Source organism: Pan paniscus, chromosome X (assembly GCF_029289425.2).
Source record: "Pan paniscus chromosome X, NHGRI_mPanPan1-v2.0_pri, whole genome shotgun sequence".
NCBI classification, from domain to species: domain Eukaryota; kingdom Metazoa; phylum Chordata; class Mammalia; order Primates; family Hominidae; genus Pan; species Pan paniscus.
The window spans coordinates 74,733,892-74,761,476 of NC_073272.2; the positions used below are offsets into that span (position 1 = coordinate 74,733,892).

The 27,585-nt window shown below is 34.7% G+C and overlaps 1 protein-coding gene across 3 annotated transcripts in view; it reads right to left on the reverse strand.

Annotated features, from left to right (window-relative positions):
* Nucleotides 1-600: 600 nt before the first annotated feature.
* ABCB7 (ATP binding cassette subfamily B member 7) overlaps nt 601-27,585 on the reverse strand; it is a 103,654-nt gene continuing 76,669 nt past the window's right edge. For all 3 annotated transcript variants that reach the window (XM_008978112.4, XM_003824395.5, XM_055106255.2), the window contains exons 5-16: nt 23,854-23,986; nt 22,694-22,962; nt 21,197-21,285; nt 21,018-21,105; nt 18,823-18,997; nt 17,672-17,829; nt 16,585-16,748; nt 16,301-16,430; nt 12,369-12,540; nt 9,628-9,731; nt 7,517-7,624; nt 601-906 (exon numbers count right to left, since the gene is read on the reverse strand). In XM_008978112.4, coding sequence (XP_008976360.1) covers nt 691-906; nt 7,517-7,624; nt 9,628-9,731; nt 12,369-12,540; nt 16,301-16,430; nt 16,585-16,748; nt 17,672-17,829; nt 18,823-18,997; nt 21,018-21,105; nt 21,197-21,285; nt 22,694-22,962; nt 23,854-23,986 — 1,806 coding nt within the window. In that variant the 3' untranslated portion in view covers nt 601-690. The remainder of the gene's footprint in view (nt 907-7,516; nt 7,625-9,627; nt 9,732-12,368; nt 12,541-16,300; nt 16,431-16,584; nt 16,749-17,671; nt 17,830-18,822; nt 18,998-21,017; nt 21,106-21,196; nt 21,286-22,693; nt 22,963-23,853; nt 23,987-27,585) is intronic.

Here is a 27,585-nt window from a genome sequence, read left to right on the forward strand (position 1 = left end):
GCATGATAATTGCTTGAACTCAGAAGACAGAGGTTGCAGAGAGCCGAGATGTGCCACTGAACTCCAGCCTGGGTGACAGAATGAGAATCTGTCTCAAAAAAAAAAAAAAAAAAAACAATAAACAACAAAACAAAAAAGAAAAGAAAAAAGTAAGTAACCTATCAAGTAAGACATCAAACTATAAATGCATGTCTATTTCTGATACGTTCTAATTTTAAAAGTTTATAAATTCATTTTCACATCAATTTCAATTGGACGAAGGAGGGAGAAGAAACAATGAACCTACACTATCCTCTTTTTCTTTCATGTTAAGAAACAGACACTTTCCCTCTAAATTGTCAGCATAAAGGTTTTAAAAACTATAAAAATTTGGAAACCAATCTGATTCATCTGGCTATAGATCAAATGAATGTCAGGCCTCAAGAGGGTAATGTGGTAATATCAAACAGGTAGCAAAAATTATGCATTGAGCACAACCAGGACAGTGACAAGAAAATAATTTGGGGATAAATACAGATGCCACATTAAATAGACTATGAAAGATGTAAAACTCAAATCCCCTTTTAAATAAATCTTATCTAAAAGAAGGATTATAGAAAATGGGAATGTATGATTTTTTTAATAAAACAATTCTGCTTCAGTGCAAATATGTAGTCCAAAACAACAAAAAAAGAAAATGTCTTATGTGACTTAGCACGAACAGTTTCCACAGCCTTTCACACTATTGACAATTTCTTCTTGTAGTTTCTTTCTTTCCTCCTCTTTGGATATATTTTCTTTCTTTGCTTCCCATTTGGGGTTATCATGGTTCTGCACACGGCTGCTCTGTGTATGCCACATTTCTGAATAGATACTATGAGGGTTAGCAAGCAAACCATGGTGGGTACCACGTTCGGCTACCTTACCCTAAAAAGTAAACACATGAGAAACACGGAGAAAGGTCATTTAACTAGCATAATAACTGAAAATACCAAATACTTTCTAATTAAGGAGTTTGAAGGATTTGCATTCATTAAAATACTTCTCCCAATTCCTCATACACAGTATAAGTGAAAAAAATTTAGGTAGGAATGCTTTCCTCCCTGTTGAGCTACCCAGTGCCAGAACAAACAAAAGGCTATAAAATTTCTAATACCATAAACACCATTTTATTTAAAGGAAATAAAATTGTAATGTTTCATTTGTCATTTTGAAGGGAAGAAAGGGAAGGTTAAAATGTAAAAAGGTGATATTTTCTGTAATCAGCAAATATTCAAATCAAAAGCACTGTTATTTACAGAGACTTAAAAGATTTAAAAATAATATCCTTAAATCCTTATGTGTACTTTGAAATAAAAGAGATTTCATAAAATAAAAAAGATTTAATGAAAATGAAAAGTTTACTTCTTCCAGTGGCTATTTTTGTTAACAATGGTTATTAAACTTAACACTGCAAAGATTTGGTGGTATAGATTCCAAACTCTCATCTACAATTAATTTGTTTCTTGATAGCTACGGTTAACCATGCTGAGAGACAAAAGGACTTCTGTCACTTTTACTGGTATTCCTGGTAACAAGACTTTTACAATAAACCCTTAAGTAAAATAACTGAAATGTCTGTGCCTACATTTAAGTATTTACATGTAAGGTTATACCGCTATTCCTTGATTTATTCATTTCCGGCATTATCTACTAACTTCCTACTATGGAATACGGAGATTCAATACTCATACTATCCCACATTCCCACTACTCCATCATTTACTCTCCTAATAACATCAGTTACATCACAAATTTTGATTCAGTGTTTACCTTATTACGACTTTGTAAGTATTCCCTGCTTAGCTAAGTAGGTACTAGGATTTTATATTTATTTTCTTATATAGTCTTTTAATTCTCCTAGACTTAGTAACTTCCTTGTTTTTTTTTCATTTGCTTAGTTTTCTGTGTCACTATTGGAAATCTCTCCAAAGTTTATTACACAATCACAAAACCCTTCTCAACAGTATTTTTCTCATAATCAACTACATTAGGTAATCTATTAGTTTATTTCACCTCACCACCCAGAGATATTCCCTTCAGAGCTTTTAGGTTGTTTTCTACATCCTCAATTCTGAAATTGTATGATAATGTGCCCTGGTACAGCTTTATTTTTCCTTTCCATTCATTGTGGTGGGTACTCAGGCCCTTTCAATCTAGAAACTCTTGCTCTGAAGTTCTAGACACTTTTTTGGTATTACTTTCTACGGCAAAAACCACAATAACTTTTGTACCAACCTACTATTTGACAATTTCCTCCCCTGTTTCTGGCCTCTCTAGAACTACCACTAGTCAGATGTTGGACTTTTTAGATAAATTCTCTTGTTTTCTGATCTTTTCTCTATATTCTCTCTCTTTTGGAGATTTCCTTGACTTTATTTCAGCAAAGACATTTCTCATTTCAAAAATCTTGTTCTCAGGTCATTCCTTTATTTATTTATTCACCAAATCCATTTTAAAATTTTGAAATATTTCAAGAGTGACACAATGAACAACTTTATATGCTTCTCCTAGTTTGGCAACCATTATTTTTTCCTACATTTGCTTTCTCCACCTCACCTTCTCTCTATATATACATGATTTTTTTGCTACACAATCTGAGAATGAGCTGCAGACATCATTACACTTCACCCCTAAATATTTCATTAGCATGTATCTCCTAAAAACAAAGACATTCTCCTACATGACTGAAATACAACTATACCACACTCAGGAAATTTAACAATGGCCGGCCATGGTGGCTCATGCCTGTAATCCCAGTTCTTTGGGAGGCCGAGATGAGAGGATTGCTTGAGCCCAGGAGTTTGAGACTAGCCTGGGCAACATGATGAGACACACCCCCCGGCCCATCTCTACCAAAAAAAAAAAAAAAAAAAAAAAAACCAAAAAACACACAAAAAAAACTGAACAGTGATATGATATTCTTATTTAACATACAGTCCATATTCAAACTTCATCAATTGTACCAATAATGTCCTTTATACTTTTTTTCCATCTAGGATCCAATCAGGATCAACACATTGAATTTATAACAGCTTCGTTCTAGTCTGTGTGTGTTTGTGACATTGATATTTCTAAAATGTCCAGTCCTGTTTTTAAAAGACTGCCCTTCAATTTGTATTTGTCTAGTTGTTTCTGATTATTAGATTCAGGCTAAATTTTTTTTTTTTTTGAGATAGACTCTTGCTATGTTGCCCAGGCTGGTCTGGAACTTCTGGGCTCAGGTAATCCTCCCACCTCTGCCTCCCAAAGTGCTGTTATTACCAGCATGAGCCACCATGCCCAGCCCAAGTTAAACATTTTGGGTAGAAAGAAAAGATAATACATCTTCAGTGCATTACATCAGGAGGTACATGAGTTCAATTTGCTCCATTACTGATATTAGGTTTGATCAATTGGTTAAGGTGACATCTACCAGTTTCTCTATTTCTCTATTTTCAAGGTATTTTTTCTCTAATTAGTAAGTAACCTATGGTAATTTCAAACCGTGCAAATATTCTAGCCTCAATAGCTTTATACCATATGGTTTCAGCAACCAGTGAGGACCCTTACCTGAATCAATTATTACAATGGTGGCTGTAAAGTGTGATTTTCTAAATTTGTAATTCCTTTTACATTTCATGTGTTAGTTGGCTTTCTTCCTAAAGGGGAATTGTCCCTTTCCCCTTGATAATTTTTGTTTTAGCAGTATCATCATGGATGCTTAGATGTTTTTTATTTAATGTATTATAATTAGTGTCATTATTCTTTTTATGCCCCAATTGGCTAGTGGGAGCTCATTCAAAATGGTTCCTCTGTCCTCATGACTTGTGTTCATTAGTTTCCCTGACCCAGATCGGGAATCAACTACTTCTCCAAAAAGTCTTGGTTCCTTTTAGTGAGGAACAGTATTTAGTGCCCAAGATCTGGGTGCCAAGTATACCCATTACTACTGGGTTTTCACAGCTTCTAGGCCTCTTCAGTGAATAGAGTTGGGACATTTTTTTTAAATCATAAATTCAGACTGATAATACTATTCCAATATATCGCAAGGTTCTCCTCGTCCTTGCGAATTCCATATTTTTATCTTTCTTCTCCAAGAGATCTGTTTCCCAACATCAATGTATTTACTCATAAGCTCAATCTTACACTATACACAAAAATAGTCTCAAAATGGTTACCCCCACACTACTACCAACAATACACTAGGTTCAAATTTCCTTTGGGTTATTTTTGTCTTTATAATATATTCCACTAAGGGTATATAATCAAAGTAATATATTCAAAAGTTACTTGGCTTAATTCTATTTTTCTTCTGTGTGGTTATGTTAGCAATTTTATATGCAATTCGTTTTACTTCTTTCTGTTTGTATTCAATTTTTATTTTTCCCCATCCTTGTTGATTTAATTTTATTTTTGAAGGTATAAAAACACTAAGCATGGTTCAAAAGTAAAAGAAATATTAAAACTTCATTCTCTTTTCCGTATCTCTTCTAACCCTTTGTACCCACATCCCATAGGCAGCCAATTGCTTTAGTTTCTAGTTTATCCTTTGAGTTTCTTTTTGCAAAAATAAGCAGATATACATATATTCCTTTTTCCTTATCTTCTTTGCAAAAGGTAGCATGCTATATTCTCTTTTGTATCTTACTTTTTTTTTCACTTACCAATATATTCTACAGATCATGCCATATAAGTTTCCTTCACTTTTTTTTTTTTAAATTTTTGGAGACAGAGTCTCGCTATGTTGTCCAGGCTGGTCTCCACCTCCTGGGCTCAAGTCATCCTCTTGCCTCAGTCTCCCAAGTGGCTGGGATTACAGGTTACTTTTTTTTTCTTCTGTCCTTATTTTAGAAATACTGTATTTTCCACAATCTCTGAGCATATTAAGAAAGTCTACATTTTCCATTGAGTTCCTTTTTTCTCTGTTTTGGAGGCCTATCCACTGACATTTAAGAATAGAGCATTGAAAGGCTGACCGGAAGCTCTGTGTGCATCAATATGCCTTTCTAAACCACTGGACTTCATGGTAGGATGATTATGTAGATATCTGGACATTTTGTTGGGGTTCTCAAATACAAATATCTTTTTTTTTTTCCCTGGGGCTGCTTTTGTTTCTCCAGAGAAGAATCCTCCTATTATTTGCTGATGAGTTAAGGAGTAGTGATGGTAAAAATAAACAACTGGTTGGCAAAGTTCTTGGAGCCAGTGGCACAAGAGGGTCTGTGGTCCTATCCTTTGGTATGTTTTGATTTTCAGTTAATCTCTCCCTTCATTGTTAATGTGCCTGGTGGTCTGCTTGTGTCCAAAGCCAGTAATTTCCTGATAAGTAAATCTCCAGACTCTTGCTAAGGTTAGGAAGGAGTATAAACACCAGGCTGTGGGGATGAGAAAGGGACCTGGGAACTTTATTTCTTATGTAGTCTTACACTTAATTCTGTTACTTTCAACCTCATGCTTATCGCCACTTTTCATCATATCTGGTGCCTTCAATTCCTGAGCCTTTTCAGGGGTCTACAACATGAATCAACTTGCTTTTTTTTAAATTGATGTCTCTCTCTTTTGACACACAACTTTTTAGCTCTGCTAATCTGTCTACTTACCAGTTTCCCCCAATTTGCTGGTATCTCTTGTCCACTGTTACTCCCTCTCCTATTATCTTTGTCCTTACGGCTGTATACTTATTATACTTATTTTATTTCTTCACTTTCATTTTAGTACGGTTAGGGGAAGAAGAGATAAACAAATGTATCCAACCTTCCATGTTTAACTAGAAGTTCCCTAGATATGCCGTCTTAACATTAACACTACTACAAGAAATTGCTGACAGAACACAGGGGGTGACAGATTATTAGTCAAAGCTAAGGTCATATTAGTTTCACTAGAAAATGAAAATCTGTTATCTTCATAATCAGACAACTATAGAATCATCAAATTATGAATAATAAAGAGATTCTTGTTTAGATACAGTTGCTATGATCATTAATAAATTAGGTCCAATTATAACCCAAAACCCAAGTGGCAATGGTGTAAAATAAGTGTATAGATACTGTGAATTACATGGCATGAGGCAGGTAATCACATGCCTGCTAACGTATTTTAACAACTTCTATTTGTAATAAAAGGCTATTACTACTTGGCTGCATAGAATCAGAAAGCTTATAAAAAAGTAGCAGATTTTATTTAAGATTCTTGAACATCAATGATATAATAAGGTATTGTTTACAAAATTTCCCATTTAAGACATTCTGGTACAACCATACTGGAAAAATCAGTTTGGTAATGAATATAAATATTTAAGAACAAACCAACAGAAAGGCCTAGGGTCACAAGTATGCAAGCAACTTATGAAGGTAATAGTATACAAACCACAACACTGAATACCCTATAAGAAATGTTAGTGGAGTGAAAAAGTCCCTTTAAATAGCTCAATATACAGACAGTACATGAGAATGCTTCTCTCTAAACTCTTAGTATACAGGTTTTCAAAATGTGACCGGGTGTGATGGTTCACGCCTGTAATCCCAGCGCACTTTGGGAGTCTAAGGTGGGCAGATCACCTGAGCTCAGGAGTTTAAGACCAACCTGGGCAACATGGTGAAACCCTATCTCTGCAAAAAATTAGCTAGGTGTGTGGCACATGCCTGTATAGTCCCAGCTACTTGGGGGACTGAGGTGGGAGGATTGCTTGAGCCCAGGAGTTCGAGGCTGCAGTGAGCCGAGATCGCGCCACTGTACTCCTGGGTGACAAAGTAAGACCCTGCCTCAAAAAGGAAAAAAAAAAAACCAAAATGATAAAGAATTGAAGATATATTTATTAGAAGGGAAAAATAATTACAGAAAAGGCTGAATGCAGGGTGGAAAACTGCATAATGTTAGAAATAATCAAGTACTGGGGGGTGTGGGGAGAAGAGGTCCTTACAGAAAGAAGAAAAGAAAAATTATTGCAATTTTCAAATCTACCCATCACAATAGTGGTACTCTGATTTGTATAGACTTTTACAGTATACTCATATAGTAATTCCCTTAGAAGAGATAAAGCAGGCTATCTTTTTTCTTACTTTCCCGAGAAGGAAAAACATAAAATAAAAATGACCATGTTTGAAAATGTCCACTTTATTTTATGGTAATTTTCTTTTAACCATCAAGGGTATGTGCAGGTATTAGAAAAACAAAAACATATAATACAGCAAAGACACCAAGCAAAGAGTCTATTCAGAGCAAAATGAAGGCAGAAAAGTTATTTTATATATGCACCATTGAAAAACCTGCTTCTATCGTGAAGATTTAATGCTTTCCTGATTAAACTTTTGCTTATAATACTTTAATAAAGAGTGAGTTAATATACTTTATTCTTTCTTGGAAGTGACATGCATTATTTCCAACCAAAAGGGGCTAAAAACAGAATCGTAACAGGATTCAGTCTCAACCAAATAATGTAAGAAACAATATTTAAGCTTCTTGTATCTATAACAATTTCCAGTGTTCCTCAAATACTAAACTTTAGTTAAATCTCTTACCTGATCCAAGACAATGATTTCATCTGCATCAACCACTGTTGACAATCTGTGTGCAATGAAAATAGAAGTTCTGTGTTTGACCACATCCTTCATGGCACCAAGAATAGTCTGCAAGTTTGGTAATATGAAGAACAGGAGAAAATAAAAAGAAGTACACATTAGGCAAATGTAAATTAAAATAATCATACATTTCCTAAAGGAACATAAAAAATGCCAGTTTTTTTTTAGTATGTAACTTTATACTGATACCAAATATTAGACCTAATCTAATAACTGCTAAAAGGAAGAGGAGAAAGCAAAAAGAGAAGGCAACTATGATCACATTATCGTGGAAAAAAATTCTTTAAGATAGGCAACATTTCTCCAAGTTACAAAATCTGGGAGAAAGTAGATATTTTCTATACAAGTACAAATAAACAACTCTCGTGATATCAGGAACATAGCCACATATAATGTTTACCAATGAGAACAAAACTAAAATGAGGAGAGACTTAAGTGATAGGACACAGAGAAATTCAAAATAATCCAGAGATAGGGAGATTCAAAGAGTATAGGAACATTTGCTTTTCCTTAGTTCAAACTCAGAGGACAGAAGGGGAAACAATGATAACTGTATATTTTTAACTGCAGAAACCTCTTTTTCAAAAGCATTCTGACTTCCTAACGCATCCTGGAAATACATTTTTGTTTATTCCCTGTAAAGTATAAGAGTTGTATATATATTCAGCTATACTTGGAAACCTGGGTCTAAGTACAGCAAGCTAGATGGAAATAGCAGTGTGGGGGATGGGGATATACCCAAATTTCCTACGGATATTTCTGAACATTTTATTTATTAAAGGAATAAAATTATCAAGAGCAGATGGTTACCCAGGAAAAGATCTTATTTTACTAGGGCAGACTGATAATAAGGTACAAGGCCAATACTAAGAAAGCCTGTTATGTTTGTGAGGACTCCTTTTTTAACCTTTAACAACTTAAACTCTGACATCCTACTGAAGACTCTGGACTTTTTAAAAAGGCCCATTAAAATTTACCACATCTTCTAATAACTCCTCCCCTTGGGGGGTTGTCTATTGGCTCTTAATGGGTTATGCTCTCTGACATAATAAAGCTGTGTGACTCAAATAATGACTGTTGGTAGGTCTTTTAGTTTGTGGTAGTATGACACATTTTTAGGTGAAAAGTTCTTATAAGCATGTTCCTATTTTTCCTATGAATGGGGTCTGGTCCTGCTTATGGGTCACTTTAAATATATGCTAACCAATTCACTTCAAAATTAAATTGCTTTAAATATGCTGCAGATGAAACAATGGGCCCTGAAACTTAACTCCGTATGAAAATATTATGTCACACAGCCTGCAAAGCTGAATTAGGCCTATCCTTCAACACTAGGTTTATACTATGTATTGAATTAAAAGGTAGTTGAATGAAGGCAATTGACAAATGCATCTGCCTATCTTCAGTTCTAGATTAAGGGGATATGATAATGAAATTACCATTGTTGTTGAGACTTTTGTATGTAATGTAAAGATGTTGCTATAAAATCTAATGCAGCTGTGGGGCAATGTCATTGACATCAGTGTCACATCTTGGTGTTTCATAACACTTCCAGTGAAATGAATACAAATTGATACCAGCACTGCAGGTTGTGTGTGCCTGACTTGCATCTCATGAGTCGCTCCATGATAAGTGAAAGGCTTTCTGGTATGTACCATGTCACAGGTTTCACAATCACTTCCATGACTATTTTAATGAGTGTTAAGTGGCAACAGGAGAGAGACTAAAACTTTCTTCCTTTGTCAGCATATCAGGTGATTCCTACAGCTTTGTAAAATGCAAGGGCAATACAACAACAGCATAAGGTATCACATAGTTCCAAAAGGAGACACATTTGCAAATGGACTTAACACTGTGGTATCTCTAGTTCAATACAACCTGGTATTCTTACCATCAACACTTGCCATATGGAAAAAGGGGGATAGGCATTTTGCTCTATAGCACTTACTATTGAAGTTTATTCAAAATACAAAGTAATGCAGCCATTTTACTGAAACTTCCAAGTAGAAAAGTTAAACATTGAAGAGCTTTATATTTTAATCATAACTTACCTCTTCAGTAATCGAATCTAACGATGAAGTAGCTTCATCATAGAGTATGACTGGGGGGTCCTTCAAAATGGCTCTTGCAATTGCTACTCTTTGCTTTTCTCCTCCTGGTAAAGGAAAATTTTACTTTAAGGAAGCATAGTGCATGCATATTTTATGTTTTTAGTGTTTCCATTGATTACAACCACCAAGTAATACACTGAACATTTCCTTATTCTCCTGATCACAGTTCATTTTACTGAGTTGTAGAGTCGAAGTTCATATATAATATCTTTTGACAAATTATATTCCCTGAAACATGAATGCACTACCGAATTCTGACTTCATAGCAGGTGGGAAGAATGAGAATGAGGCAGGAAGGTAACAACTTTGATTCTACTATTATTCTTCTACCAGAAGCATGCTCATTATATGTTACTTTATATTACAGATAATTCTCAATGAACTGCAATCTCAGAAAAATTTCAATGACAGAATTGACAATGCCAACAAAATCAATATCTGAAACCTGAAACTTGAAGACATTAAACTATGAATAACTGAATTCGTCTCTTAAGATAAAAAAGTAGCATTCAGCCAGTATTCTCAAGGATTGTTTTTTGATAGAAAGCCATTATTTTCACAGCATTCTTCAAAGTTAAAGGCATATACTAGATATCTTTTCCTTTATTCAGGTATTTATTATAGGTCTCTAGCATATCAAATTTTTAAAATAGAAAGGATACAGGCCCAGAAAAGTTAAGTGATTTGCTCAAGGTCACCGAGCAAGAATCTGGACTAGACCCATTCCAGTCCAATGCTCTTCTTATCACAATGTGTAAGCCCACATTTATTCCTAAATACAAGAATAAATATTTAGAAAGTATTTCTTAAATAAATAGTGAAAATATGTAGTGAAATGTATAGAAACCTTTATTACTGGGACTACTGTAGGTCTAAGGTCATCAATCTTATATAGAACTATAGTTGGAAGTACAGAAGATGGTACTCTGCTGACTATGTCCCTTTTGGCTTCTTTTCTTGTCTATTATACATTATCAATATCTGAAAAACATATTTTTCAGCTTATTAGGAAATAAGCTCTATCCATTACCTGGTACATTAAATATTTTTATTTTTACTTGTTCTACAATTATTATCTTTGGCCTATAAAGGGGTTCCTTATTTTTAATATTAGTAAGTTTATATTTATGCTAGCCATATGCTTCCCCACCTCACAGGATCAAAGTTCTCCTAACAAGGCAGGTACCATAAGTACTATCTTCCCGCCTACCTATCAGCCCAGTAGCAGAAAGTTCCTCAAAGAAGTAGATATTCAGAGGAAGGACTAGTTTTGAAGTGCCTCTCAAATTTCAAGTGGAAACCAACTCAGTTGTAATTCTATTCAACGGTATTTTGGAACTTGGAGAAGAAATGTCTGTTTATTCTCTAACATAATTATTAGCATAAATGCTAAATAATAAATTGCTCATTTTGAGAGGTTTGGTTGTAAGGAAATGAGAAATAGGTAAGAATAAAATTTCTTTAGCTATTCCTATCCCTCAAAGGCATGCAGAAAGGAAAAATAAGATTAGAAAATGGAACACAGCATAGCTGGCTGAGGCAAAATCATGCATTAAGAGGGCTAGTTCATATTACGTGATAAATTAGGGATCGCCAGAATTAGCCAAACGGACACATAATTTGGGGGTGGGCCAGATAACTGGAAATTACTCCTATTAAAATCAGTAATAAAGTGTAAATGTGGACTGGAATGATACTGGCATCTTATACTACCAGGTAATGACCCAATCAACTTAACTTGGAAATAATCTTTGCTTAAAATTTTCTAAACCTAGCCCAAAACTTTCTAACAGATTGCCAATTCCTGAATAACAGGCCTGTTTGTGCTTCATTTTTTTAACTTTCAAATCATTTAGCATAGTAGCTTGCACATAGTGTGTATCTAATAAATGAAGCCAGTTTATAATGAAGAGGAATGTGGATTCGTTAAAATTCATATAGAGTATTTCTCATTCTATTTTTGCCTTACCTCTATCTATAATCAATACATTTCCTCCCCAAACTAAACTAGACATTGCTATACTTTTGAATTCAAATAATTTGGGGGTAAAGAAACATTTTTCTGGGTCCTCCAAAAAAAATCAGTCATTTTAGGGTAATTCATTCTTAAACCTAGCAATCTCATAATTAAACATTTAACAAGAAATGTATAAGCCTCAAAATATCCTTGGCCACAGAACAAAGGACATGAAAATGAATCTGGCTGTAAGGAAAGTATAGCAGTTAACAGGATCAAATATAAAGAGGTCTCAAGTACTGAAAACATCTTCTAATGATCTAGGAAGTTATGATGAGAGATATACACTATTCGTTATCAAATTACTTCTCCCTAACCTTACTACTTTCCCAGGTAAAGAACGATCTTGTTTTTCCTTTATCATGAAGATTGTAGATAACAAGTTAGTAATGATCTGAACATATTTTGATAACTTACTTAATATCAAACACCTACAGTGTTTGCAGCTGCAAGTGAAAAAAAAAAAGACTTGCATGACTTGAGAATAGTTACTAATATGTTGAATTGGTTATAGTGAGGGCTAGGAGATTAGTAACCCAATCAAATGTGACTCAACGAGCACTACATTTGAAGTCTCTCATTACATTTTCTAAAAAATGGCTCTGACAAATTAGAGTTTGAAAGAAGTATACAAGAAGGGGGCAGGTCTAAAATCTCTGATCACCTGAAAGCTTGAGTCCTCGTTCCCCTACTTGGGTGTCATATCCATGTGGCATTCGAAGAATTGCATCATGAAGTCCAGCTAATTTTGCCACCGCATACACTTCCTCAGGTGAAGCACTGATGTTTCCATATAAGAGGTTGTAATAAATAGTATTATGGAAGAGGACAGCATCCTGAAGCAGATATACTGAATGAATATATATCTATATCTATATATCTCTCTATATATGTTCATTATTAAAAATTCAAATAGTAAAGAGACAAAGGCATAAAGGGTAAAACATGACAGTCCCTTTCATCATCCCTCATCTGCAAAATCCCATTCCCTTCCCAGGGGTAGTCATCATAAACAATTTAGTGTGCATCATTCCAGACTTCTTCCTGTGAATTTATATACCTAAACATATGTTTCTTTCCCCTAACACAAGTATGGTCATTCTACACATATTATTTTGCAATTGCTTTTTTCAGTTAACATATCATGGAGATTGTCCATGTCAATAACAGAAAACTAACTCATTCTTTTTAACAGTTGTATATTCCATACTATGGAAATGTCATAATTTATTTATACATTCTCCTACTGATGGACATTAATGTGATTTCCAAGTTTATGCTATTACAATGTTGGAATAAAACATTATGTATATGACTTTGTACACCTGTGTGTTTCTGTAAGAATTCCTAGAAGTAGACTGATGAGTTTAAAGTTAAGCATACTTTTATCCTTTGATATTATTGCCCAAATGTCTTCTAAATATGGCCCTACCAGCAACCAATAATGTATAAGTACACGCTAACCAATAGCATATGAGGGTGCCAGTTCCTCATATACTCAGAAACCCTGGATATTAATAATTTTTAGGTGTTGCTATTCTTAGGGGAAAAATGTGTTTTTTGTTTAAATTAGCATTTCCCTAATTACTAACGAGGTTTGAATATGTTTTCCTATGTTTCTAAGAAGCTTTGACATTGATATTAAAACAGAAAACAAATAATTTATGCAATATATATATTTTTGGAGAAAGTTCACTTCAAGCATTCATTTGATATTTCAACTTATTCTCACATGGCACACTAAAGCTAATTTACTTCAAGTGAGCATCCATCTCCCATTTTTCTTTCAATCTCTAAACGGTTGGAAGGCTATGGTTAGGTGAAATAAAATGACTCCATTTGTTCACATTAACCAGGATACCCATCTTCTTTAACATCATAATCAGACCAAAAATTTCATATATTGCTTTAAATAGTATTTAAATCATTTATATACCTATTAATAAAATTTCTCATATTGAGACAATACTTAAACTCAATAAGCTCATTGTATAAACAGAAACTGCTTATTTTAAAATAATTTATATTTAGGAAAAAGCTAAATGTGCTAGATGGAAATTTTGAAAATATAAAAACTAATATAAAATAAATACTGATTTTTTGGTGTAATTTCTGCTAAATGGGTAGATTTTAGCTGCTCTAGTCACAAAAACATGGGTAACTGTGAGATGATGGACATGTTAATTTGCTTCTCTACAGTAATCTAATTATCTATATGTATCTCATAACATCATGTTAGATACCTTAAATATATACAATAATGTTTAATAAATTAAAATTTAAATAATCCATATTCCCATCATGTAGCAAGATCTAATATTACATTGATATTTTCTATCTTTTTTCTCTACTGCAATGTATTCATTTAATATAATAAAATCAGGATATTATATTTTGCTTGCTATCCTCCTTTTTAATACTTTGTATTTGCATATTTTTCATGACAATATTCTTTAAAAACACAATATTTATGAATGGCTGCATGACTCTGATCCTATAACACTGTAACCATCTACTTACTGTTGGACATTTACATTGTTTCCAACTGATGCTACTATAAATAATGCTGTAATGAACATATTTGCATATAAAGACTTGTTCACATCTCTGTTTATTTCCTTACTAAAATTTCCTAGAAGCAGAATTATTGGAATAAAGGGTATGAATATTTTTCAGGAACTTGATACACACTGCCAATTTGCTTGTCAGGAAAGCTGTATACTTCCACCAGCAAAACAAGAGATTGTCCATTTTACACAGCCTTGCCCAAACTGGATATTAGGAATTTCAAAATCCTTACCAATCTGATAGGTGAAAAAACGACACGTATCCTGTTGTTGATTTAATTTATATTGCTAAGGCCTCCAATGAGGATGAGAGTCTTTCGTTTACTGATGATGTGTATTTTCCCTTTGTGAATGTGTTACTTCCCAAAAGGATGAGGATAATTGTTACAATGTCCAAGAGAATGGCAGGAATCTATTTACATGGATGAGGACACTGAATCCTAAGTAGTCACAGCTCAGAATCCAGTTCACTTGACGCACAGTTTAGATTAGTGCTTCTTTTTCCTTTTTTTTCTTTTTTATTTTTGAGACTGAGTCTAGCTCTGTTGCCTAGGCTGGAGTGCAATGGCGTGATCTCGGCTCACTGCAACCTCTGCCTCCTGGGTTCAAGCAATTCTCCTGCCTCAGCTTCCCAAGTAGCTGGGATTACAGACACCTGCCACCATGCTCAGCTAATTTTTCTATTTTTACTAGAGACGGGGTTTCATCATGCTGGCCAGGCTGGTCTCAAACTCCCAACCTTAGGCGATCTGCCTGCCTTGGCCTCCCAAAGTGCTGGGATTACAGGTGTGAGCCACTGTGCCCAGCCTAGATTAGTGTTACTTAACATACAATCTATGAACCATCTATATCAGAATAACCTAGGAGGCATTTTCAAAAAGGCAGTTTTCTGGGCCCACATAGTCCTCCAAATCGTAATTGGGGTATGTGAGAAAGAACTGGAATTATTAAATTAGATTATCTAATCCAATTTAAATGATACGATTTATTTTTTAAATTTATAAATGGTATTGCATATATTTAAGGTATAGAACATGATGTTATGAGATACATATAGATAGTAAAATGATTACTATAGTGAACAAATTAACATATCCATCATCTCACACAGTTACCCAATAATTTCTCTAAATGACTCATCCTGACTAACATGTGGGATTTTCAGTGAAAAAGAGGACAGGGGAGAGTCCATGTGTGGGATCATTTGGGGAACATTTTGCAAGCTACATATCCCCATCCAATCACTCTCTTACAGTTCTTCCTCTCCCCATATTTTGATCCATTCTCCCAGGGATTTGATTCTGGCTCCAGAAATCAACTTTATAATACATACTAGCTGCAACTAATTCCCAGGTCTCTCTATAAGCTTTCATCATAAAAAAGCTCACATCCTATAAGGCTATCTACCTCTTAACTTCTCAGACCTTACTTTGAATTTATTTTCCCTCCAAAGTAACACAGTAAGTGTTTATTAAATGTTTAACATGGGTTCGGCACTGTGTTTCGTACTGAGGGCAGAGTGGTTAACAAGGCATACAAAATTGAGGATGGCAGACAAGCTACTTTGTAATTATTATAAATCCACTGTGTTGAAAACTGCTCCAAATTACAATAGTAGTTTCCGTTTTCTGAACAATTATGTGATAGACTCGGTATTTTATATTTATTATCTCTAATCCACAATAATTCTATCCTATAAGATAAATGGCATCCTTATTTTACAGATAAGAAAATGGAGGCCCCAGGCCACACAACTAATGACAATTACAGATGGGGTTAGAATCCAGGTCTGTGTTCTTTGTATTCTATTATGCTATCATTCCAGGGCTTCCTATCATGCAGATTTTTCCTTCAAGTTTTTTCTTTTCCTTTTTTAAAAAATCCCTTTTGATACCAGAATTTCACTGGTAGGGTCTAATACTGACTACTTCAGTAGCATATGTTGATCCCTTGATTCAAATTGCTCTAGTTACGGATTGATCAACCCAATAAATCCTCCAAAAATTTGTTTTTTTCTGTTTTTAAATACCTGAGGTACCACTCCCACTGCCCTCCGAAGGCTTTCCAGGCTCACATCTTGTATATTTTGACCAGCAAGATAAATGCTACCCTTTTGAGGCTCATAGAAGCGAAACAATAGCCTCACTATTGTGCTTTTCCTGAAATTGGAGATGAAGAAAGGTTATTTAGCTCCTATTAATGTTAGGAAACCCCAGTTTTAAACCACAGTAATCATTTTGATAAAGAGAGAAATATTACATTGGGAATCATCAGCCTATAATACAGAATTTTACAAATAACTAAATTACCCACCCTGACCCACTACCTCCTACAATGGCCACTTTCTTTCCTGCAGGGACTTCAAAGGATATTCCACTAAGGACTTTCTGGCCCTCAATGTATTCAAAATGCACATTATCAAAGGCCACGGTAGCTGTCTGTGGTGTGATCTGAAGGGGAGATGCCATCACTTTGTCCTAGCAGGGAAGAGAAAAAAAAAAGCCACTTTACGCACTGCCTAGAGTACAGCTATGAAGACAATTTTCTAATTCACAGAAAGAAAAAGGATATAATGGAAAAGAAGGAGGTTTATAAGTGGACTTAGACCACTTCCAAGCATGCATTTAAATATTTGTTTTCTCATGCTTCATGGCTAAGGTAAAACAAACCCTGAATGTTTTGGTTTCTGAGCAACTTTTTTTTGAGGTGGGGTTGGGGAGGGAGAAGGGATAATGGGCAGGGGAGGAAAGGGGCTGAGGATGCAAGGAGAGGCAATCATATATTCCATGTCATTATTAGATAAGTAAATTCAGTGTAAGTACAAATAATTCAACTTAACAAAATTTACTTTCTAGTATAATAGTCTTCATTAACATTGTAAGATTTTATTTATTTATTTATTTATTTATTTATTTATTTATTTATTTTGAGACGGAGTTCGCCCTTGTTGCTCAGGCTGGAGTGCAATGGCAGGATCTCGGCTCACCACAACCTCCGCCTCCCAGGTTCAAGCGATTCTACTGACTCAGCCTCCCGAGTAGCTGGGATTACAGGCATGTGCCATCACGCCCAGCTAATTTTGTATTTTTAGTAGAGACAGGGTTTCTTCATGTTGGTCAGGCTGGTCTCGAACTCTTGATCTCAGGTGATCCACCCGCCTCAGCCTCCCAAAATGCTGGGATTACAGGAGTGAGCCACCATGCGTGGCCAGGTTTTTAAACACAGAAGTGAAAGCTCTAACAACCTCTTAATACAGGTGATAGCACCCCCGCCCCTGCCAATTCCTGCAAGTAAAATAAATTGGTTTGCTAATGTGGTGATGTAGGAATATTCCTAGAATAATCCTACTAATAGAATGATGTTCACATACTTTTGAAAAGGTACTATATAGATTACTTACTTTAATTCGGGTGTCTACCTTGAGTAGAGTAAACAAGGTGTTCATATCTATGAGTGCTTGTCTAGTCTCTCTATATACAGTTCCCAGAAAGTTCAGGGGTAATGAAAGCTGAAAAAGCAGTCCATTCACCATTACTAGATCTCCAACAGTAAGGGTACCTTAAAATGCAATCGGCAGAAGAAAAAAAGGGTATTTTAGATAAATGTTGCATACTTTTCCAATTTACGATAGGTTTATAGTCTATTACCACGGAACAAAATATTCTTAATCAGCAACAACTCTTATGTCAACTCAATTTCAAAGCATTAATCCACGATTTAGGTAATACAGGGAACTTAGTATACGTTAGGAATGGGAAAGACCCACCTATACACTATATATAATATATAAAAAAGAATGGTTTAAGTGAGGATAGAAATTGAAGGCTAAAAATTTTCTCTTTTTTTCCCTAAGACACTAGCAATGGTTTCTTTGTAGTGTAAAGCAGAAATTTAAAAATTAGTATACATTAAAAATTGGAGAAAATAGATATCACGATTAAGGATGATAAACCATTCTGATGTACATCAAGTTGAAGGAAACAAAATGAAACAACAACAACAACAAAATGTTGTTGTGACCTAAACATGTTTTCCACAGATTTTCCACATATTTAGGTCACAGTGAATGAATGAATACTAACTGAGTGGGGGTGGGGAGGGTTTCCAGAAAGGAGGGACAGACATTTACTTTTGAAGTGTTTTGCAACTAAAAAAAGGAGGAGAAAGATTAAAAGGTTCCTGGTAATTCTTAAAAAAAAGAGTGCAGTTTAGTGCTTTGAACTAAACACTAAATTAATTACATTGCTTTACAGGTCTACAAGAGAAATTAGAAAAGCTAGATACTAAAAAAAAAAAGTTGTTCTTAAAAGAACAGGTAGTTCCGAACAGTAATCCCAATCAGTGAGTGAGCCAGTGCTAAACAAAAGGAAGTTAAAAAACCATTATCAAACCATCAAGTAAATACATTCTGATACAAAGAGAAAAGTACTCCAAGGATGTGAAAGCACTTTAACATCATTTATAATTAAGATAAGCATACACATTCCTTTCATTAATCTTTATTTATAAAAGTTGAACAGCCTGTAAATGTGATAGCCACAGACTCATTACCTGCCACAATTCCCTGACTGGCGAGCACCATTATAGCTGTTAAACCGACACTGAAAATAGCACTTTGACCAAAGTTCAGCATAGCCAGAGTAGAGGTACTTTTCAATGAAGCAGTCTCATACGTCTTCAAAAATCCATCATATCTCTGTGCTTCATATCTTTCATTATTAAAATACTACAAAATATATAAAAATAACTATGGGCAAGTATAATTAGAATTTATTCTCTTAAGTGATTAGTATACTTTTCATCAGACTTCATGTATGAATGCAATTTTGTACTGTAGATTCCATTTTAAAAATTGACTCAATATATTGGACTATGATATCCCTGCAGTTTTCCATAATGAATTGTATTTGAAAAGTCCACAAAATTCACGTAAATTCAGTAAAAATTCAACGAATATTTACTGAATGCTTATCTAATTGCAACCCGACCTAAAACAAAATCTTCAATGACACTTCCTTCACAAAGCCTTCCCCTGAGACTCTGAATTGACAATTCCCACTACCCTCACAACATTATGCCTTCTTATTTAGTCACCTGCATACTTAAATTCTCTCGGTACAGTATAAAATTCTGGGATAGCAGGGATCAGAAAGTAATCTTTTTTTACCACCCTCCCCTGTGAAAGCACTTAGAACACATAAGAGGCATTCAGTAACTATTTGTTAAATGGAAATATGAACAAATAAATGAAAGAATTAATGAGAAGCACTATGCTAGGCACTCTGAGGGATAGAAGAGAGTCAAGAATTTATATGCCAGTTTGATTAGCTTACTGTTCATTCTGAATCAAGATGCTAACGGTATACAGTCATGCATCACTTAACAAAAGAGATATGTTCTGAGAAATGCATACTTTAGGTAATTTTGACTGTGCAATCATCATAGAGTGTACTTACACAAACCTAGATGGTATAGTCTACCACTCACCTAGACTATATGGTATAGCCTATTGCTCCTAGGCTATAAACCTGTATAGCACGTTACTATATTGAATATTGTAGAAAATTGTAACACAATGGTATTTGTGTATCTAAACACAGAAAAGGTACAGTAAAAATATAGTAAAGAAGATTTGCAGTGGTATATCTGTATAGAGCACTTATCAGCAATGGATCCTGCAGGACTGAAAATGGCTCTAGGTGAGTCAGTGAGTGAGTGGTGAGTGAATATGAAGGCCTCGGGCATTACCGTACACTACTGTAGACTTTATAAACACTGTACGCTTAGGCTACACTAAATTTATTTAATATTTTCTTTCTTCAATAACACATTCAAATTAGCTTACTGTAACTTTTTTACTCTACAAACTTAAATTTTTAAAAACTTTTTTACTCTGTAATAACTTGGCTTAAAACACAAACACATTGTACAGCTGTACAAAAATATTTTCTTTCTTCATATCCTTATTCTATAGGCTATTTTCTATTTAATTTTTTTTTTTTACTTTTTAAACTTTTTTGTTAAAAACTAAGACACAATCACACACATTAGCCTAGACCTACATAGGATCAGGGTCAAATATCACTGTCTTCTACCTCCACATCTCGTTTTACTGGAAGGTCTTCAGGGGCAATAACATGCATGGAGCTGTTAACTCCCATGACAACAATGCCTTCTTCTGGAATACCTCCTGAAGGACTTACCTGAGTCTATTTTACAGTTAACTTTGTTTTTAGAAGTAGAAGGCGTACACTCTAAAATAATGATTAAATGTGTAAAAATACATATACTAGTTAACATACTAGTTTATCATTATCAAATATTAAATGACGGGTCGCGCAGCTGGTTTGTTTCCACCAGCATTACCAGAAACACATGAGTAATAGAGTAATGAATTGTGCTACAACATTACAATGGCTACAATGTCACTTGCTGACAGGAACTTTTCAGTTCCATTATTATCTTATGGGACCAACATCATAGATGCCAAAACATCATTATACAGTGCGTGACTGTATTTATGATCACTTATAAATTAATTCAGAAGGTAAAAATCTGATAGTGCCAAACAAAAACTGAGAAGGAAGGAGGATAGTTTCTAAAGACAAACAATAAAATAGTATTATTCCATCACACCTAGAGATCATATCCTAACCTGAAGCTCTAATTTACAGTACCTATTAAATTAAATGGTAGATCAAATCTTAGTGCAGTGTGAAAGGCAGAGGAAAGTATAAACATATTACCTTCACAGTTTCATAATTCAGCAGTGAGTCTATAGCAGCATTACCTGCATCATTATCTGCTTTGTTCATTTCTATTCTAAATCTAGTTCTGTAAGACAAAGATTTGCATAGGCATGAAATACATGTTATAAAAGCATAACAATTTCTAAATTTTATGTGGCTTCTAGGGAATAAATTACCTCCACCGTGTGACTGCAACTGTGAATGCTGTGTATGTACCAAGTGTTCCAAGGGTTACCAAAGCAAACTGGGCACCGCATTTGTAATACTAGAAAAGGAAGTCCAAAGAAGAAATGTGAAACAGTTATTGTTCTTCCCAAACAGTTTGTAATACACAACAGCAAATCTCGGTCAAAAGATTTTAACAAAAATATGGTGGCGTGAAGTTATGTATGTGAATGATGGGTGAAAAATCAAATACTTTAGAAAATCTACTTTAGGCAACAAGGGAAGAAAGTCAAACTGCACTTGCTACATCAGTAGTACCATCAAATACTAATAGGAAGATAGTACAATAAGCCTAAAGAGGAATAAAAAATATATACATATATTTTTAACTATAAAAGGTGAAATTGCTAATCATTAGAGAAATGCAAATCAAAACCACAATGAGATATCATCTCAGATGAGTCAGAATGGCTATTATTAAAAAGTCAAAAAATAACAGATGTTGTCAAGGTTGCAGAGAAAAGGGAACACTTATACACTGCTGGTGGGAATGGAAATTAGTTCAGCTACTGTGGGAAGCAGTTTGGAGATTTCTCAAAGAACTTAAAACAGAATTACCATTTGATCCAGCAATCCCGTTACTGGGTGTATATATATTGAAAAGAACATAAATCATTCTGCCATAAAGACATACAAATGCGTATGTTCATTGCAGCACTATTCACAATAGCAAACACATGGATGCCAATCAATGGTGGACTAAATAAAGAAAATGTGGCCCATGTACATCATGGAATACTATGCAGCCATGAAAAACAAAATCATGTCCTTTGCAGCAAAATGGATGCATCTGGAGACCATTATCTTAAGTGAATTAACTCAGGAACAGAAAACCAAATACCATATGTTCTCACTTATAAGTGGGAGCTAAACAATGAGTACACACAGACACAATGAGGGGAATGGACACTGGGGCCTATTGAGGGTGGAGGGTGGCAGATGGGTGAAGGCAAAAAACTACCTATTAGGTACTATGCTCACTACCTGGTGATGAAATAATTTGTACACCACACCCCAGTGACACATAATTTACCCATGTAACAAACTTGCACAGGTACCCCCTGAAGCTACAAGTTGAAACAGAGAAAAAAAAAATAAAAGGTGAAATTGCCTAAAATGTTATGAATGGTGATGAGAAACCTAGATATTCTGAGCATATTAGTCCAATGTCATATACAAAAATCTCTGCTTTAAAAAAACCTTGTAAGTACTAGTTGATGACTAATCTATGTGTAGAATTGAACAGTTATTTACAATAACAACACGATAAAGAATTTGAGCAGTCCATTGAAGCTTGTGGCAAAATAATTAAACTGCATAATATTTCTGGCATCATGGAATTTTGCTTTCAAGCCCATGGGCATGCAACAGGACAACAGCTTCAAATATTCAATTGCTACTAATGAGAATTTAAGATAAAAGCTTGTTATGAAAAATGTTTAACTTACCAAAACACCACTGACAAGCATCACTTCAAACATGATGGGAAGAAGATTAAATACCAAAGCACTCAGGACAAAACTGATACCCCTTGTTCCTCTGTCAATAGCCTTAGATAAAGCTCCCGTCTGTCTGCTCAGGTGAAAACCCAGATCCAGGTTGTGAAGATGGAGAAAGACATTTTTGGCTATTCTTCGGATTGAATTCTGGGCTACCTTGCCAAATACTGCATTTCGAACTTCGTTAAAAAAAGCAGCTCCAGCTCTTGATACACCATCTAACAATACATTCAAAAGAAAAAATAGGATGTAACAATATTAGAATCAAAGGAGTATAGAAATGACAAGGGCTCAGAAAATGTTTGTACAATGAGTAATTCAGTGAATGAATATATCACAGAATATTTACAATAAAAGAAACCTAGAAATAATCTAGCCTAATGAGTATTAACTTTTCTACCACTATGAATCCCTTCAGTGTTATTTCCTCCAGGTTTCAGACATTAAAAGATATTTTTTCCAAATAAAATACTTAAATAATAGCCCACATGGCATTACTGTGGATAAATGTGCAGTGTCTGTTGAGGTTTTTTTTATCTAATTTAATCTTCCTAAATAACAAGTGATAAAATTGAGACCCTGAAGAATCAAGTGCCTTGACTAAAGGCATACCCCTACTAATGTCTCCTAAATCTCATAGTGTCCTTTCTAATGCATGGGACACACAGCATTCATATTCTGTTCTTTTCAAATTGTAGATTTGTGTCATTACTAATGAATATATTTTAATAAAGCATTTATGTACATATATATTTTTATTTAGCTATTTCCTATTTAATAGCTAACAATGCCAGCAAGAAAATAATTGACCTTTGTGGAAATGGATGTTACAAAAAGCCTAACTATTAGAAGTGGTTGTTATGAATTTAATGTCTTATTTTATATTATTGTTTTCTAGAACTTGTAAAAATGCTACTGTTATCATGGAATTTTTTGAAAGTGTATCATACAGAATAGTTTTTAAAAACACATACAAAACATCTCACATAAAACAACAAACATCCAAAACGCTAAGTTGTGTTTGTAGTGAAAAGGTCATCTGCTCAAATATGATGAAACCTCCTTGAAGAAAGTCAACACCTGTAGACAGATTAAAGAATCACACATACAGCCAATCAGAACTGCTGTTGCCATGGTTGCAACTGTATTTGGTGCATCACTCAGGTTCAGCATGTTTCCCGACATCTGGTTGAGGCTGTCTACAGCATATTTAAACATGAAGGGAACCACAATATTCATGGCCTAAAAACATAAAAACATCAATTACCCATTATACACAAAATACTTATTTATAAAAGTACAAATATTTACCTTAAATTAGTACTTATGGTAATGTTTACATATTTACCACTTACTGGTATTAGAGTGATTTTCCCCATTCATAAAGACAACATCTTTGACATTGGGAGAGCTGTCATTTCAGGCTTCATACTTCACACTGCCATGTTAATATTCATTTATAAGCTATGTGAATTAAGTCAAATGCTTCTGCTTCCATGAAATCATCCCAGATCTGCCACTCAAAAATGCTGTCTCCATTATCTAAAATCCTACAAAGCTCATGACACTATGGCAAACTGTCTTACACTGTAGTTATTTGTGTATATATTTCCCTTTCCTACTGGATCCTTGAGGGTCTGTGTCATTTTACTTTTTGTCCCACCCATGCTGAATATAATGCTCTTATACAGTAGGCATTCAATAAATATTTTTAAAATAATTTGGTCACCAAAATAATGGTAAACTAAATTACACAGCAAGCCAGATCACAAAAGCAGATGAATTACAAGTATATGTGGCTGATTCACCATTTGAAAAAACATTGATAAATCCATTTGTCCTATTTGTCCTACAGAAAGCTTCTTTGCCCCAATACCACATAAAACAAAGCCCAATTATTATCAAAACTAAGCTTTCAATAATGAACCTATTTCTCCATGAGAATACATCAAAATAAAACTTAAAAAGAAAATTAGAAGCATGATGTTTTCATATATTAAAGGCAAATGTTTCATCATTCACATTCTATATTTTCTGCAGTTATAGTATCCAAAACATCAACCATCATTTAGGAACAGAAAGTTTGTCAGACTCCCAAAGTTTCTTTGAAGAAATTAAATTGATGCACATTAATAACATGTGAAAACAATTTTATAAGCCTTAATAAAAACACTGAAATCCCAGATCTTGTTAATGCTCCATTATTATGCCATCTATCTTTGCAAAGTTTAGCTATAACTGATAGAAGCTATGTAACTCTTATCAAGATTCCAAGGTAACGTATACAAGAGTCTTACCAACCAATCAGGCATTCTAGTATTCGACAATATCATTAAAATACACAGCACATGTTGGGATGCTTTTAAGAATGTAACATGAGATAAAGTGCTTAAACATTAAGCTTTCTGACTTCCAAAATCTAATAGAATATATGGCAGGTCTCAAATAGCATAAATTTCTCAAATCTGATTCCCCTGTAGCCATATAACCTTAGGTTCTTGCTTCTTCTTTGCCTTTTTTTTTTTTTTTTTTTTTTGAGATGGAGTCTCACTCTGTCACCCAGGCTGGAGTGCAGTGGGGAAATCTCGGCTCACTGCAACCTCCGCCTCCTGGGTTCAAGCGATTCTTCTGCCTCAGCCTCCTGAGTAGCTGAGATTACAGGCATGCACCACCACACCCAGCTAATTTTTGTATTTTTAGTAGAGACAGGGTTTCACCATGTTGGTCAGGTTGGTCTCAAACTCCTGACCTTGTGATCCGCCCGCCTCGGCCTCCCAAAGTGCTGAGATTACAGGTCTTGCTTCTTCTTGAAATGGTCTCCTCTCCCCTATCTACCTCGTCACTCTTCAAAGCCCAATTTTAATCCCATTTCTACCATAATGCCTTCTCTGAAACATGCAGCCAATTTGGCACTCTCCATTTTCTATCTTTTTGTTATAGTTTATACCTCAATATTTATCACTTTTATGATATATTTCTGATTCATTTTGTATGTATATATGCATGGATATATTTCCATCCTTTTTGCATAAATTTGAGGGGTACAAGTGCAGTCCTGTTACATGGATATATCGCATACTGGTGAGGTCTGGGATTTTAGTGTATCTATCACCCAAATAATGTACAAACCTTTTGTGACAAAACTGACATTTACTGAACAACAGCTAGATGAATCAGGTATAGTGAAAGGTAGGTACCTTTCACAAATGTGAAGGATGAAAGGAATAAAAATTTTACAAAATAGATTTTATCTGTATAGTTGAGGAACCTCAGGTTCCACAAGGTTTAATGTCTTGTCTGGTAAGAGCAGAGCTGAGATTAAAATACAGGTCTGACACTTGAAGTTAGAATTTTTTCTAGTATACCATAGCCACATTAGCAGCTTATAAGGCAGGGACAATATATTTCACTTATTTTGCACCCTAAAATGGATGCTCTCAAAGGCACTGTTTAAACCAGCTATAGCTGTAAAGTATATCAAAAGTAATTTAAATAAATTTGAGCAGATTCCAGGTTTTCCATTTAAGGATACAGTCCCTCACCTGCAATCCAATACACTTTCTTCAGTAGGAGAGAAAGTGATAGTTACAGCTAGCATGCAATTCTCATAACTCACAGCCCATTATACCTTTTCCAAAGCTGTAGTGAATGACGCCTAAAACTAATGTATCACCAATAAAGTTGTGCAATTTTACTTCCTTGAAAATGTTTTTGGATTTGGTCAAACTAGAGAACATCCTTGTAAGTGTTCAGGACGTGTGAGTGTCATCTGCATTGTGTTGTTTAGTGGCAGAAAAAGGGCAGTTAGCACATGCAAAGAGCATGGCGCTACCTCTAATAATAACTGAATACTGTCAGTTTTCCCATAAAAGTTATTTTAAAAAGGTAAGAAATATGCCATATATGTTAAAAACGAAAGAAATACACCAAAGAAATAAGAAGGATACTACATGTAGATGTTTTTATTAACATGTAGTGTAAGTTTTATTTGCTTTGTGATATTTTGGGGATGGGACTAGCAAATAGTGGTTTTCCCCAATATCCTGCCTTTAGCAGAACTAGATTTAAACCATTCCAGGCAAATGAGAATCTTTAAAAAAAAATAACTTTTTTATTTTGAAATAATGAGACTCATAGCTGCAAAACAGTACGTAGTACAAAGAGACCCACGTACCCTTCACCCAGCATCTCCTAATGACATTTTATTTCGCTGTAGTTCAGTATCAAAACCAGAAAGTTAACATCGGCACATTACCGTTAACTACTGGACTAGAGAACTCATTCAGTTTTCACCAACTTTTAGCTTGTATTCATGTGTATGTGTGTGTAGTACGTATGTGTCTGTCCGTGTGGTTCTATGTAATTTTACCGCACGTTCAGATCTGTAACCAGCACCACAATCAACATACAAAACTATTCCATCACCACAAGAGAAATCCATTATGCCACCACTTCGTATTCACCCCCGTTCTACCTGCCTCACCCCAGTCCCTTTACCCTGGCAACCACTAATTAATTTGCTCTTGATCTCTACAGTTTACTCATCTTGAGAATATTCTAGAAATGGAATCATATATAACCTTTTAGGATCAGCTTTTGTTTTATTCAGCATAACGTGCTTAAAGTTTATCAAGACTGTTGCATGTATCGATAGCTCATCATTTGCTATTGCTAAGGATTATTCCATTGATGTACTAGAATTTATTCAACCAGTCACCCCGAAGGACATTTTGGTTGTTTCCAGCTTTAGGCTACTATCAGTAAAGATGTTATCAACATTCTCATACAGATGGATATAAGTTTCCATTCATCTGGGAAAAGACCCAAGAGTCCAACTGCTA